At 32.8% G+C, this 16,755-nt stretch overlaps 2 protein-coding genes and 1 non-coding gene across 3 annotated transcripts; 2 read left to right on the top strand and 1 right to left on the bottom strand.

The window, feature by feature from the left end:
* Window positions 1-696: 696 nt before the first annotated feature.
* Window positions 697-2,955, bottom strand: LOC118048169 (uncharacterized protein At5g01610). Its single transcript, XM_035057749.2, has 3 exons — window positions 2,727-2,955; window positions 1,861-1,915; window positions 697-1,204 (listed from the first exon to the last, which is right to left on the bottom strand). The coding sequence occupies exons 1-3, from the start codon at window positions 2,811-2,813 to the stop codon at window positions 834-836; spliced, it is 513 nt and encodes a 170-aa protein (XP_034913640.1). The 5' UTR covers window positions 2,814-2,955; the 3' UTR covers window positions 697-833.
* A 6,054-nt stretch (window positions 2,956-9,009) lies between these two features.
* LOC118048168 (abscisic acid receptor PYL4) lies at window positions 9,010-10,137 on the top strand. The gene has a single exon (XM_035057747.2). The coding sequence runs from the start codon at window positions 9,264-9,266 to the stop codon at window positions 9,927-9,929; it is 666 nt and encodes a 221-aa protein (XP_034913638.1). The 5' UTR covers window positions 9,010-9,263; the 3' UTR covers window positions 9,930-10,137.
* A 3,994-nt stretch (window positions 10,138-14,131) lies between these two features.
* On the top strand, window positions 14,132-14,212 carry TRNAL-AAG (transfer RNA leucine (anticodon AAG)). Its single transcript has one exon. It is a non-coding gene; the product is annotated as a tRNA-Leu (tRNA).
* The last annotated feature ends 2,543 nt before the right edge of the window (window positions 14,213-16,755 follow it).

A 16,755-nucleotide genomic window follows, 5' to 3' on the forward strand; every position in this document is an offset into this window, starting at 1 on the left:
CAGGCCACCAGAATGCTCTGCGGAGAGGCAATTGAACTATAAGTTTTGCCTAGGTCAGGTCCGGATGCTGGCCATCCATACGAATCACGAATGCAAGTTGCGCAGCCCATCATGCATGATTTGTACCGATGGTTAGAATCCGTGGTTACATGCAGCTGCAGTAGTCTGTAGCAAACCTCTTACAATATCTAGCTGTGTGAGCGACACGAGTGGCAGGTTTGTGAACTGTAACATCTGCCTTGACTGTTCGAGGAATTTTTTATTCTTCTTTCATTACCACTATCGTGTCAATGCTGCCAGATGATAAGCTTTTAGCTTTAGACAATAACAGCTCATTTTTCTAAAACAGAAACATTCAACTCAAAATTTATAGAATATCGAATGTGCAAAACAGACAATTCACATACCCTATAGCCTCTCGCACCCCCTGTTTTGGAAAATATCTCCATACGCATGGCTCCAAGCCTAATTTCAGCATATGATACGCCATGACTAGTATCTTAGCTCAAGGGCTGCAACTCCATATTACAATAAACGAGCAATTATTGGATTTACCATTCTGAAAGCGACATTTTTAGTTTTGACGACAGCAATTCCTTCTCAAACCTTTCTTTCATCAAGGAAGGAATACATAAAAGGTAAGGGTGGCTACGATTAATCAATCATAGAACAAAGAAAATTCACGCATCACATCCATGACCAAAGGAAGCACATGAAATTTAATCCAACCCGTCATTGTAATTACAGTAGATGAAGGCAAGGGGGGTCTAGCAGCAATGACAAAGGAGTAACAGCTCATAAAAGTATAATACCTTAGAAGTATTATGACCACTTCAGAACTTATCTATGCCCACTCCATCTCGAAGAACCTCATAAGCCCCTCTATCTCTGGTTTTCTTCATCCCAGCTGTGAAGTTGAGCTTTGATCCAGTAGATGCAATACAGGTCACTTTAACCCAAATCATCACTTTAGTCTTCATCCCCTCTATATCAGCTATTTTTCCTTTCTCCAGGTACCCAGTTACGGTGGTCGAAAAGCGCACAACAGATGAGTCCTTGTAGCCGACTTCACAGATTGAGGGAATAAAGACAGTAAGCTTTCTCGTCTCTTCATTGAACTCATAGTTGGTGGCATCACGAGGGAAGATTCCTATTGGCAGGTCATACTCCTTAAGCAAATCTGGTAACGGCTTTTGCATTTTTCCTATATAAATAGTGGCATAATGATCAAAGTAGCAGATAAAGATGCATTTAAGAGTTCTAAGTAGGAGATTGCTGCAAAAATAGAACTTTCAACAAAAGGGATCTTCAGAATATCATAATTTAGATAACAATGGCTCTGCATGATGATGGGATCTAGATTGGAAACTTCCTGGACATCTACTCAATTTAATCAACTGACTCATTCCGAATTCCAGCAGATTAAAGCAACATCACAGCAGAATTTTAACTTAGCCTTCAATCAGTAGCAAATAATTCATATTAAACAGAACAGTCGCAAATTTACTTACATTCAAGTTATAGATGTGTCATTTTAATGAGCTTCTAAATTCTAGTCAAGCTATTAAATCAGAGTTTTTCTCGTTGCATTAATTGGCCTCCAACTTCAAGGTCCCAAATAGTTAGAAAACTTCAGAACTTCCCAAAAGGGAATTGGATTTAAATCTATGGGAACATTTTTGACATGGGAATCTTGAGAGAAACTTGGAGCTATAGTGCATTTGTTTGAGCACAAATGCACTACAGAACTGCAGAATCATTAGGAATGTGGGAAAGAAATACGAACAAAATAAACAAACTAACTACAAAACACCATGTGGCAAAACAGGAAAAATAAAGCAAATGAACAAGTCAACAAACCTTTGAGTTTGTTTACCAACCATTTGGTTCCACCTTCAATGCTCGTTGACAATGACTGGTTAAGAAGAGAAGGATATCAGCACGCAAAATGTGTTAGTAACTGAGGTAATGACAGCAGAGTTCAGAGGAAAGCAGAACGCACAAAAGCAATAAGCTCATATGAATCAATGATTGTTATGAAGGATAAACTTAATTAGATTACGGTCCCACCTAGGAGTACAAAGAAAAATCATTTCCAGTATGTCTAACTAAAACCTGATAAAAACCCATATTCCATTTCATTCTGCGAAATATTATAAACATACAAGATCATTTAACACTTCATAAAGTCCAGCTTCTACTCATGAACTCTAGTCAATATTCCAGCTCTAGTAACTTTGAGAATCGCAAGGATACAAGTCATGCTGTCAATTGCTAAGTAAAAATGTGATAAGATTAGACATATTTGCCTAGACTAGTTCTTTGATCTTTAATTCAGCAACATCATTGAGAATCCCACATACCCGATCATTCCTTTAGCTGCTAATCAAAACATTAAGAGCAATTATGAGTAATCTCAAGCATTATAAAAACAGGAACCAAACCAACTCAGCCATCTTCAATTTCCATCAAAAGCTACCATCTTAATCTGCTCTAGTAAAAATCAAAACCCTTTATTTCTTCTATTAATATATTTCCAAACAAACCCTAAATTCTTTTTTTATGTTTCTGATAATTAATTGCAACAATCATTATCTTAATTCCATTCTCACACCTGGAAATTATAATTAATCTTCAAATCATAACCTAATCAACAAAGGAAGCAACTTGGACGAACTTGTTAATCATCAAAATGAATTTAAGAAAACAAGAGGGAAAACGTATACGTTGAAGTCGTCGCCAACAGAATTGAACTCCTTGCTAGCTTTCTGACCGAGCCAATAAGAGCCAACCTTGTTCAATACCGCATCCATTTGTGCTTTATCTGTTCTTAGGATCTCACACTGTTTTACGATATCTATTAGAGACCGTAGCCAAGACTTCTCCCCCCCTCTCTCTCTCTGAAAAGCGGGAATTTTTCTAGAGAGAGCAGGAATTAAAGAGAGAGACGTGCTGTTATCGTTGTTGCGAAGTAATCTATTATCTTTTAGCCGCTAAGAGTTTGCCACGTCAACATCGTGCCATTCTTCCAACTGCCTAGTTTTGTCAAAGTATTTTACCACATCGCCGTTTGATTTAGGCCTTATCTGTTTTTCGGAAAATAGTTTTTGAAAAATCATTTTTTAAATTTTCTTGTGTTTGTTTGTCATTAAAAAAGTTAGTCAACGGAAAACAATTTCCGGTCAGCGAAAAACACTTTCCAGTCAATTTTAGTCCAAAAAAAAAATTGACTTGGTTTTCAGGAAAGTGTTTTCCTTTTAGCTGTGTTTGTTTTCTGAAAAGTGGTTTCCGGGAAAGCATTTTCCAAACTTTCTTGTGTTTGTTTGCCAGTAGAAAAGTTGGTCAATGGAAAACACTTTCCAGTAAATTTGGCTTGGTTTTCAGGAAAGTGTTTTCCTGAAAAATTTGAGGGGAAAACACTTTCCAGAAGTTGTGAAAAATTTAGAAATGTCATTATTTGCTGATTATATCAAATTTGATTCTCAAACTTTTGATTGCTATATATATTTTGTTTTGAATATTTATTTTTCAATTTCATCTCTTAAAATTTTATTTTTATATTAACTTTGGTCCTTATTTTTATAATTGCTATTTGCTTTTTTCTTATCATTTTTTTATTGAAATTTTTTATTTATCAAATTTGATCCTCATTCTTTTGATTGTTACTTATTTTACTTGAAATAATTTATGAAATGTTGATTATTATTATTTTAATTTCTTTATTTTTCATTTTTTAAAATTTTTTAAATTTGATCCCTATTATTTTGATTATTATTTGTTTTATTTGAGATAATTTATGAAATTATATTTTTTTTTCAATTTCATTCTCATTCAACTTTTTAATTTGTAAGATTTGTTCCTCATTATTTTAATAAACTTGAGAAAAATAAAATATTAATAAATTATTTTCCAGCTCATTTTCCATGACATAACCAAACACTGGAAAGTGTTTTCCAGTTCATTTTCCATAACACTACCAAACATCAAAATATACTTTCCCGGAATTCACTTTCCAAAAGAAATTCACTTTCCTGCAAACAAACGGAGCCTTAGGGTAATTGATTTCACTGTTTAACCGTGTTTTTTTAAAAATTAATTTTTTATATTTTGCATTATTTTTATATGCAAATATTAAAAAATATATTTTAATATATTTTTAAATAAAAAATAATTCTCAATGTTGCCTTATTAAAAAAGAAAAATTTGAATGGATCAAAACGGTACAAGGTAAATTACTACATAATAATTGTAAAACCGCCATAAAGTAGCCATTTGCCTAAGCCTTACTTATTGATTCCTTCAACTTAATATCTGATCACACAAAAACTAAAAACAACAAATTAAACTCAATTTAAAATAAATTCATTTTGAATCTAAAAAAATCCAGATATAAAGAAATTGTAGGTTTAATTATGATATCATGGAGTTAATATAAAAAAAAATCACAAAATTAAACATAATAAATAACTGTACCATGCTTTAAAAGAAATATTGCATTTTAATCTTCTTAAAATATCAACAACCAAACATAGATTGAGAAAAAAGCCAAATAAATTTAAATCGTACAAGGACGAGTGTTTGTAAAGAAAATTAATTTTTGTTTTCGCTAAAAGAAAATGCAGCCTTCATATAATGAAAAGGATGGATAATATAGAAAAGATGTCCTCCAAGCCAAAGAATAAAAATAGAGAGATTGGAATGGAGAACTTAATATACGATCTATGATGCGGAATTTAATATATAAGTTCTATGATGTGAAATAAACATGTTTATAATAGAACCATAAAGTTTGATAACAATACAATAATATTTCTAATTATTGATTTTCCTTACATATTTGTGCTCTCTTTGATATATATTTAGCACTTTTAAATTTTACTCACTCTATATAGATAGTGTAAAAGTTAAATTAAGTAACACTTTTCTAGCCACCAAAGCTTCTATCAAGCTTTCATGCTTATGTGTTCCACATATTTAGTATATCATAGGATGGTTACAATTTTAAAGTGTACTACTTTAAGAGTTCATTGGTATAAAGATTATAATCTTTGAGTGGATCACTTTAAGAGCTTATAAATATAAAAATTATAAATTTTAGGTAACCTATTTTAAGAGTTTATGAGTATGAAAGTTATAACCTTTAGAGTGAACCATTTTAAGAGCTAAGAAGTATGAAAGAAAGTTGGAGAAGTTATAAATATGGATCAAGTGAGAGAAAATTGATTATTTCTCACAAAGTTATAACCATTTTAGAGTGATCCATATTTGTAATCTAATGTTTCATTTTAAATTCATTGACAATCTGTTTTTTTTTTTTTTTTTGAAAACAAAAGAAAAAAAAAATTGTTTTATTTTGTTTTAAACAACTGTAAGCATTTGTCATCCCTTTCCATTTAAACTTGTGATAAATTAATGTTTGAACGAATTTGATATTTATTGTGTTATTATTCGATGTTGTGCTAATATGCCTATTGTATTAAGATATAACCTTAAACAACTTTGAGGGGTATGACTCAAGTAATCATATTTTGGATTTGCTTTTCAAAAAATATCAATTCGAGTGCCACAAATTTCAGAACCATTAAATATTTACATGATCGTTAATTTTAAGATTTTAAAGAATTAGTCAAAATACATATAAGTCAATCCAGACCCTCACAATTAAAATTAAACATTACAAGACTTGTCATGGGTTCCAAATAGAAGCCCAATGAGCTAAGGTTTACGTGGGCATGTCCCACTTCATATCATTGGAAAACTTTTTTGAGTTTTTGTTTGTGAAAATCAAATATAGTAAAATTAAGCTTATTAAAAAATGTCTAAATTAATGTTATCAAAACTTGAAAAAAAAAATTATAAGCACTATATCTCATCTCAATCTTATTATATTTGAGAAAAAATTTATCCAAATCTACAATGTGTTATCGTGTAGTGCTGAATTAGATAAAATGAATTGATATTAAAAAAAAAAAAAAAAACTTACGCATTGTTTGTTTCATATAAAATAACTTGTTTTTCAAAAAATATTTTACACGCTGTCCTATGTACTCAGGGTCTCTATCCTGGTGTGGGCTATAGTTTGTATGGACCTTGTCTCGTGTCTCATGCTTGTGTCGAGACCATATAAAGGACAAAGAATATCATAGGCCTGCTCATGGACCCCAACCTGGGTCTAATTTTGGGTTGATCAATCGTATGCATGGGATGGCCCAAACATTGAGGGTGCTGGATATATATATATATATATATATATTCTTTTTTGTTAACCACATGTTGAAATATAAACGATAATGACGTTAATGACGTGTATTGCATGTGCATGACTATAGAGACTGTAGAATACCTGGGAAATTGAATTTTACGGATAAATAATTTTACATTAAGTTGGTATTTACATAAATGAATTAATATAAAACCATAAAATGTTAAATACATAACATAAAATTAATAAAAAGGATATTAGTTATTTAGAAAAAAAAAAAAAAATAAATAAATTTATCAATGTGCATGTAGTAACCGCCATTGTCATGACCGTGTTGACCATATTATAATATTTTTTAAGAACCATATTTTATCGAAGCATCTTGTTTTATCTTTAAAATAACCTCTGCTATTTTTATTTTTCCATAGGAAGATTTGGGGTTTACAAACAAAAATAAAAACAACAAAAAATGCTTATCAAGACAAAGCTCAATAAGATTGAAGAGATTAAGTTATAGGTTTTCAAATATAAAGGCCTGAGTTATGACTGAATTTAAAATATAGGGACTAGATAAAAATAATTTGCTCACAATTAGCAGCGACTCCTCGTCATTTAACAAAATCACCGGTTATGGGGTCCATTCATACCGAGCATCATCGTACCTTCTCTTCAATGATGCTATGTAATGTCATATATAGTATGTTTTATTCTCTCTCTTTTTTCTTTTTTTCTTTTTTTTGGGTTTGTTTCCGAAAGAAATCCCTGAATTATGCACGCATTCTCCTTTCAATAGTGCTGGATACAATGTATCAATGCCAAGCATATAATAAATAAGTATACATACCAATAAATTATAATCAACAGATTCAATTTTCTTTAGTTGTATGATTCTCTAAGTACGTATAAATATTTATTGATATTACCTACACCACGTATGCACTTACGTAAACTTTTATATATAGATAAATATTTATCTATATATGCCAAACATGTATAAATACTTCTTCTATACATTTATTGATATTACCTACACCACTTACGTAAACTTTTTGTATGATTCTCTGAAAGGAAGTATTTCATAATATTGCCTCTCCACGCGAAAATGAAATGAAAAACAGTTTGAAGGCACGCCAAAATTAATCTAATAACTTTCATCGGAAGCTCATATCCCCATGATTAATTAACGTATCGAACAATGAATATATAGGGCAGTGGACTTCTCAGGTTGTTTATTGGTTTGAATTTAATTTTGATTGCAACAAAATAGCTAGCTAGACCTTGAGGGGTCTCATCGTTTTATATACAAGAACAACTAGCAACCACCGTAGTTGCAGGTGCTTTATAAATATCAAGTGGGAAGAAGCCGGTGAGATTAGGGAATATCTAGAGAGGGATAAGATTAAATAACCCTAGAAGAAATTAATTAACAAATCTTGGTACTTATCGGAAAGAAAAACAAGAGAAAAGAAGGAAGAAAAAAAACAAGTGGGCTAAAGTTAATTTGGAAGAGAGTGAAGTGGGGAGATAATTAAGGAGGGACATATGATAATTAATGGACGAGAAGGTTCAAATTAATCTCTAATCACCCATGATCAGGCATAGTGCCACTATGCCAATCCCACGACCCAGATATTCATGGGTCCCAGACCACTAGCATGCATGCATGGCATGGTAGCTGAGGATCATGTGCTAAAGGGGTCCAACTTGTTCTTGTTTACCAGCAGAAAAAGACGTCCAAGCTTGGTTCTTTTTGTGTTTGAAAACAAGACACAAGATACAATGATACATAGAGTCACGTTAAAGCATCATAAAGTTATAAAAGAAACGGTAAAACATATTTGGCGGGGCATGGAATAGTAAGCAGAGCTACGAGTCTAGAGGTTTTGATTATTTTTTAGAATATATTAAAATAATATAATTTTTAATTTTTAAAAATTATTTTTAATACCAACTCATCCAAATAATATTAAAAAATACAATTTGAAATAATCAAATTAAAAAAATTAAAATTTGTAAATAATATAAACGGCAAAACATCCGCAGCTTATTGGCCCCGAAGTCTGCTGTGTCTGTACAAAAGAAAAAGGCCAATCCTATCGTTGCAGCAAGTGGATCGTCCATTTGAAGCGAGTTTGGCAATTTGTACTTGAATATCTACTAGATTCACAAAGCTGCCATATTCTTTGGCGAGAATAAAAAATAGCGAGGGAGTGAAGATGACTAGAGCCCTTGTGCATGGAAAGATGGCTCCTTGCTTGCCCCCTCGCCTGGTCATTGTTAGCAGAGCTAGCTAGCTGGTAGGGCTCTGTTTTCTATACGGAGAAACAGCATCCTGAACCAGCTTGAAACTTTTGATCAACTATCAGTTTCAAATGGACCACTTCCCACTTAAAAGCTCTTCATGGCATTGGTTTCGATTAAACTATGGCTATTTGTTGCCCCTATTGGTGCCAAATATGGACCATTTCATCGGTCTATGAGTCCCACAATGGCTAGGCCAATTCGAGACAAATAATCGCATTGTAAAAAATACACTCGATAATGAAGATTTTAGGTGAAAAATTATATATATATATATATATATATATATATATATATATATATATATCATACCCGTGTGCCATCAAGCAATTATTGTTAAAAAAGAAAAAAAACATACGAGTATTAATTTGGATTCATATAATGTTTTATCATAATTTTAGGACATGCTAGTGATTCGATTCAATTTAAAATTATGGTTACTTTAGTAATTTAAACACACCAAGTAGGCACTATTTTATTTCTCACAGCAAGACATTTTTTATTAAACCACCTTCTCCATGAGAAAATCCAACGCAATGATCAGCCCTTCACCTCTCCCGAACCATTTGCATAACATCACCAGTAACCTCCCGCCTCTCTCAGAGTTGGAAAAGTGATCGATAACTTCTCCTTCTACATCTCCTCTCTCCTCCGACTCTCGATATATACGCACACAAACCCTCCAAGAAACCAAAAACCTAAAAAACCACACCTCTTATAGATATCATCACTACAAAAACTTCAAACAAGAAATCAAAAAATGCCTGCTAATCCTCCAAAATCATCTCTTTTAATCCATAGAATCAACAACAACACCACAACTAACACAACCCTAAACACCACTAATACAACCACCCCAACTTCATGCCAGAAACGGTGGTCCCCTCTAACATGCGCCACCACCCCAGTTCCAGAAACCGTTTCACGCTACCACGCCCGCGCTGTAGGCCCCAACCAGTGCTGCTCTGCCGTGGTACAACAAATCGCTGCCCCGGTCTCCACTGTATGGTCTGTCGTTCGACACTTCGACAACCCACAAGCTTATAAACATTTCGTCAAGAGCTGCCACGTCATCCTCGGAGACGGTGACGTGGGTACTCTCCGTGAGGTCCACGTCATCTCGGGTCTCCCAGCTGCAAAAAGCACCGAACGCCTCGAGATCCTTGACCATGAACGACATGTCATTAGTTTTAGTGTTGTGGGTGGGGACCATAGACTTGCGAACTACAGGTCGGTTACAACTCTCCATGCGTCACCCACAGGTAACGGCACCGTCGTCGTGGAGTCTTACGTGGTAGATATTCCGCCGGGAAATACTAAAGAGGACACGTGTGTGTTTGTAGATACCATAGTTCGGTGCAACCTCCAGTCACTGGCACAGATCGCGGAGAACAAGAATAGACGCAATAATAAATCATCATCGTGAGTGATGATAAAGTATTTACTGTTACTCTTGTTGCTATAAATACATTTAGGGTTTTTCTTCTTTTTTTTATTTTTTACAAATGGAAATGTATGATTTGGTGAAAACACCTTTTTTTTTTTGTGAGAATCCGATGTGGGTTTGCCAATGATAATTTCAACACCCCCAGTTTGTTGATTTGTATTGTTATTATTGTTATTGTTATTGTTATTGATAATCATAGATTTAATTTTTGTTTAGCCCTATTTTGTGTGAAATAATTTATGTTTTTTATATAATACATTTCATGAAATATTCTATCAATGTTGACATAATCACCAATATTAGCTCCGCCATCAATATTGGTGCTTGTGTCAAGTGTCATTATAAAAATAAAATAAAACAATAATAAATAGAATTTGCTTTCATTGCTGTATTTTTTTGGCTGCCATTAACGCCGATGATAGATGTGTAATAATTAAATATCATTGTTGTTCTTGGTGGGATTAATATAATAGTGAAAATGGCTTTGGTGCGTGTAGGGATAATTTTTCTTCAATCCTGATCAGGTGGATCGTGATCGTGATGTGTAAAATCCAATAAAAAAAAATATCACTTGTAAAAGATAATGTAGAGAGATGACAATATTATTAGTGTTGGACAATTTTATGCGAAGACTGTAAAATCTGTCAGGGATTAGAGAAGAAATAAAATAGCTTGCTTTGTTTAGAACAGATAAGAACCGGAAATCTGAATTCCCATTTGCCGACAGCCGTAAAAGGAGCAGCAACTTCCTTAATATTTTATAGTGTAGATGCTAAACCTCGTCTGAGCAGCAAAAACAAGATGCTAGTTGTGATAGCACGCATGATTCTGTTCTAATTATGAAGCTGCGTTTGCACGGTACATGGCGCGCACATGCTTAGCTGGGATTCTTATTGTTTAAACTGGGAAAATGGGTGGTTTGGGTTAATACGAGGGACACCATTTTAGTTAAAATGGGATCTATTAGAGCTTGATGAAGATCTAATTTACGAGGAAAACGTGCATGGTGCCAGTTAATCAAGGAAAGGGGCCAGCAGCCAGCATGGGGTAAGTTACAAATATATGTGTAACCTAACCAGTTAATTAAGGGATTAATACCTTAATCAATAGTTATCAAACTTAATATCTTAATCAATAGTTAATTGGGATCCAATGAGCAAATTAACCAATTTCTCGGGGTCGATTACCAAAGAAACCGACGGGTTTTGAGAGAGAGAGAGGGTCTTGATGGGTTTTGCTTCCATTGCTATCCAGGATAGAAATCTCCATTTCCAAGGGGTTGGAAGCTAGCATGATGCAATAAAATAATAGTAACTTGAAGCAGGGAATCAACCATCATGAGCTGCTGCCCTGTCAAGCTGCAACTTGACTTTGATAACTCAACAAGATGTTCAAAGATTCAAGCAAGTTGCAAGTTGTTTTTGCTGAGAGAGAGAGAGAGAGATGGGTACAGCCTGCATGTGATGAGAGGGTTTTTTTTCTTTCTGTGTTTTTTTTTCTGCAAGTTGGAATGCAAGTGGGGGCCGGGAGGGGCTTGCTTTTAATGTTCTCATGTACTATTGTCTACTTTTGAATGGCCTCTCCCTCTCCCTCTCCCTCTCCCTCTCCCTCGCTTAACTGATCGCATCACCACTCCAGAAAAACCTTGACTGCCATTGGGCCGTTAAAAGTTTGTCCATTCATTTACTGGACTTTTCCATCGCTGTCGCTATCAAACGATGGACCGAAAGAAATTGCTTAAGGGACACGTCGTCCTCATAACGGATCCTTGTATTATTTGTGCTCGTTTGTATGTACATAGGGCAGCAAGGGTGATTTTTTTTATTTGAGTTTGATTTTTATATAAAAAAATAATTAAATTGAGTTTTTTTTAAAATTAAAACCATATTAGAATAGATTCAAACCAATCAATTTCGATTCGGTTATTTTAGAATAAAAACTTGTTCAAACCAGTTTGACTCGATTTTTCAGTTTGGCTCTATTTTTCTGGTTTAGATTGGTTTTTTATGGTTTTTACTTTGTTTTGGTTCGGTTTGATTTTTTTATTTAAAACTTATAAAACGGAAACCAAACCTATCAATTTTTTTAAAATTATAATCGGTTTAATTAGTTTTTTTTTATGATTCGGTTTTTTTTTGTTATTTTTTTATATATTTTCTTGGTTTAGTTAATTTTTAAGTTTTTTAGCTCACCCCTATATACCAAGGAGACACACACACATATATAATAGAGAATTATTCAATATTATTGTTAACCTAAGAAATATGGTTGTTTTGAAAATAAAATTTCAATTAAGATAAATCTTTTTATTAATGTACCTTTAGTTTATCTAAAGCGATTGAAATATTTTGTAGTGAAATTATTTTTTATGTTAAAAAACATATTTCTTATAGCAATTTAACAATAAAAAAATCAATGTAGCATGTCTATATTTTGTGTGATTAAAAGTTAAAAATCCATAAATGTAATAAAATTATGTTCAAAATCTATTTAAAAATTTTAAAAATAAAAAAAATAATATGTATTCATTAATAATTTATTAGCAGTATTGTTATTTTCATATCATATATAATAATTAAAAAAAATATTAAATATATAATTTATAATAGTAATTAAAACCATATCAAAACTAAAAAGTAAATGAATGTAGATTTTTTTTTTTAAGTTCCAAAAAACCCAAAGAAAAAAAGAAAGAAAGAAAAGTGCCCTGCCTAGCTTCTTTTTAAATAAAAACAAATAATAAGTAGCCTATCATCTTAAAGAAAATATTCTCCCTCAACTCTCCAACCTATTGCAACCTCCAAAGTTATATATACATGTTAACCAACCGAGTTACAACAAAATAAATATACCAACCGGCTTTATTATTTTAAAAAATAAATTAAAATCACTTATTTTTTTTTTTTTAAAAAAAAAAACCATCCTAACATGGTTTACATGAGATTCAGGAAACAATTTAATGTGTTTGGTATTGTGATAGTTTTTATGGTTGTGGCTTGAAAAAAAATATCTTATAAAAAGTATTTTGGATTAAGGTTGGTTTGGTATTTATATAAATTTTGTTAAAACTGTGGTTCAAATTGAGATTGAATAAAAAAGTAGTTTAATGTGTTTGGTTAAAAATATTTTTCAAATTGAGGTTGTAAAATAATTTTAAAAAATATATATTAATATTAATGATTTTTAATTTAAATATTGTAGATTTAACTACTGCTATTACAACATGAAATAAATAATACTTTATATAAAATATTTTTTATTATTTTATTAAACTATCTACAATTCCATCACGTATGAAATACATCCGACAAAGATTACAGTTTTCTTGGTTTCTTAAGTACACAACAACATCAGGTAAAATATTATCAGGAATAAAATTGGGATTGCGATCTCCGTCTAATTTATATAGTGTCATTGAATAATGTTAAACACTAATTTTTTAAATAAAACACAATTAAAATAAAAAATAAATTTTTTTATTTTTTTTACTAGATTGGACGGTTCAATCTATTTAGCTTTAAACCGACCGGTTCAATCAGAATAGTGAAAGACGTTCCAGTGGAGCATAAGCAAGACGTTCCAGACAGTTTTACTTGTTCGAAGGAATCAATCATCAACCTCATTTCCAGCACCTTGCAGAGTAGAAATATTACCAGAAATATCTATGATGTTCTTGGTGCCGATAGATTTTACATGAATTAATAAATAATTACAAATATTTTACAAGTACATGGCAAAAAATGAGGGGTATTTTGGCAATCGAAGGGAGACCACCCTTCTGTCTATTGCTTTCAGGAGACTACCCAAAAATCAGATCCCACTTCTCCTAATATTTGAAAAAGATTCACAACATTCGATTTTCAACAGCCCTGCCCTTAAAAAACTTCAAAAGGGAGAAGGGGAAAAGAGAGAGATTCTAAAACGAAGCTGAAGATGGCAAAGAAGCAGCTGAATGTTGTTTTTTTTGTCTCATGTTATAAGCTAGGATCCATGCTACAGTATTGCTGGAAAGGCTAAGGAACAAAAGGCTTATGCTCGTAGGGGATTCAGGCCGGCCAATGGGTTCTGTCCTGTGGACTCAGTGATTCCTTCTGGGCTCAAATCCATGCACCGTTACCACAATGGGTCAAAGCCACTGTGAGTTTATATTATATAACATTTGATTTACCACGACAACAACGGTTGAGATGGCCGAGTTGGTCTAAGGCGCCAGATTAAGGTTCTGGTCCGAAAGGGCGTGGGTTCAAATCCCACTCTCAACAAGTCTTTTTAAGTTTTAAAAGAGCTAGGCAGTCTTTTTGGGCTTAAGAAGTTTGGTTTTATTATTGATCATAATGGCCTTGGGCTGGATTTAAAAGAGTCCTTTGTTTTTTAATTTCAAAATTCCTACTCTTAAACTAAAATATTGCATTTTCATCTCATGGGATAGTTAGGCCTTGTTTGTTTCAAGGAAACTGAATTTCAGGAATTCAGTTTCCTCATTTTCCAGTGTTTGGGAACCATCCGGAAAGTTAGTCAAAGGAAATTTAATTCCAGTCAAAGGAAAATGTTAAGTTTAACATAAGGAAAGTGTTTTCCGTTTTTAATTCTCGGAAAACACTTTCCTGAGCCAATGCTGCGTGTTTTTCTGTAACTGTTCATGGTAATTGCACTGTTCATTGAACAGTGCAATTAACATGAACAGTGTATTGCATACACTGTTCACTAAAAAAGAGTGAACAATGCAGTTTTAGTGCATTGTTCCGTTTTTTTTTTTTTTTTTTTTTTTATAATATAAGTGTGCTATTTTTTTAACATTAAAAAAAAATAGTTTAGAGTGAATTTTATACCTTAATATTTTATCCAATTTTATTACATGCTAAAAATATTATTAAAACTATAGTTTTTGTCGGATGTATTTCGTACGTAATGAAATTATAAATGGTTTCATAGAATAGTAAAAAATATTTCACAAGCTTATTTCTTTATAATATAATATGATATATATATAGTTATATTTTATAAAATAAGCTATGTATGAATATAGAATATTATAAAAAAAAATTCATCATTATACATTTTAGATTTTATTTTTTTTTATTGTAAGTGATTAAATATTTTATATTAAATATTATATATATATATTAGATAAATTTGAAAAAAATAATAATTTATTAATAAATTATTTTCCAATTCATTTTTCATAACACAACCAAACACTGGAAAGTGTTTTCCATAACACTACCAAACATCGGAAAATACTTTCTCGGAATTCACTTTCCAGGAATTCACTTTCCCCGGAATTCATTTTCCAAAAAGAATTCACTTTCCTACAAACAAACGGGGCCTTAATGTGAAGCAGGAATATAAAGCACCTCGTAAAATGTAATATTCTTAAAGTCTTCTCTTCTATTTTTTGGATTAATGGATGACTGGACATGGTTTGCTGATGATTCAAGAGGCGAAATGAAAGTTCTTGAGATATGTTTAATCTTCGAAGCTCTAGCATACGGGTGAAAGCAGAGTAAAAATCATTTTCCTTGTTTGATGAAGCATCACCAAATCTACCATCTTCAAAAACTGAGAGGCCCTGATCAACTGCATCTCCCTCGTTTAAGAAAGTTCCTATGTCTTCTGGGTCACCATGAAGACTCCTTGCTCGTTCCATCTCCTCACTGGAAACAGTTAAGCATCTTCTGGCACGTCATCACCGATAACCCCATTATTTTTCATTCCCACTTTCGTCCCTGAAAGCAATAAATCCTGCCACCCAAAATTCCCCAGATTTTAGGTATGAAACAAAGTGGTTGGGGTTTATAAATAATTATGGAGAAAGACGCTCCTTCATCGTCTCCGAGGACAGATAACGCTTTCGCAATCGAAGATCGTTTTAACGCAACCGATTTCCCTAATCCTGTGCGGAAAATCGGTGCATTTCCTTTCTCTAGAATCTTCGAGCATCCTTCACGCACACAAAAACAGGCATGTAATGTGCGCGTGTTTTATGCACATACTGATACAGGTATATATATCCATATCGAAATAACTTGGAGTAAGAGATCGATCGGCCATGGAAGGGGGTGAGTTTTGGAGCTGGGAGGGGGGGTTAGGGCTCCGCTTGGTTTAGGTTCGGGTTTCGCGTTGATGATTTGCAGGGAGACTTCCCATCGGAAATCTTTCCTACGCGGGAGAGTATTGCCACGTCGACATTTTCCGTGTGAAATTAGGGATTCTTTTTTTTTTCTGTTGGGAGAAATGATGTTTTCAGAGGATGTGGTAGCGGTTGCTTTTCAAATAGCTTTTTGTGCTAAAAAACATGTCAATAATATTTTTTTATTTTTTAAAAATTATTTTTGATATCAGCACATCAAAACGATCCAGAAAGTACAAATCGCACTCAATTTTAGTAAAAAAAAAAAATTAAAATTTTTCAACAAACAAGTTGAACTGCAGTGCCAAACGGACACTAAGTGTGTGTGTATGTTAAGAAGGCGGGAAAAACTAAAAGTGAATTTGCATTGATGACACACTTGGGTTTCTTAGATTGAGTTGTAGTGGGCTTAGATTGTCGACTGGGGCTGAATTTCGAAGCAATTTCATGATTCTTAAAGATATAATTATTAATATTTATAGCATAAGAAAGAGATAAATTCTTATGCCTTATTTGTTTTCAGAAAACCAATTCATGGAATTTATTTTCCTTAGTTTTCCATGTTTGGCACCAATATAAAAAGCTAGTCAACGGAAACTTAATTCCGGTCAAAACTGAAAACGTTACTTTAGCGGAGGAAAGTGTTTTACACTTTCCTTTCTTTCTCATTCCACA

The sequence above is a fragment of the Populus alba genome, chromosome 6 (assembly GCF_005239225.2).
Source record: "Populus alba chromosome 6, ASM523922v2, whole genome shotgun sequence".
NCBI classification, from domain to species: Eukaryota; Viridiplantae; Streptophyta; class Magnoliopsida; order Malpighiales; family Salicaceae; genus Populus; species Populus alba.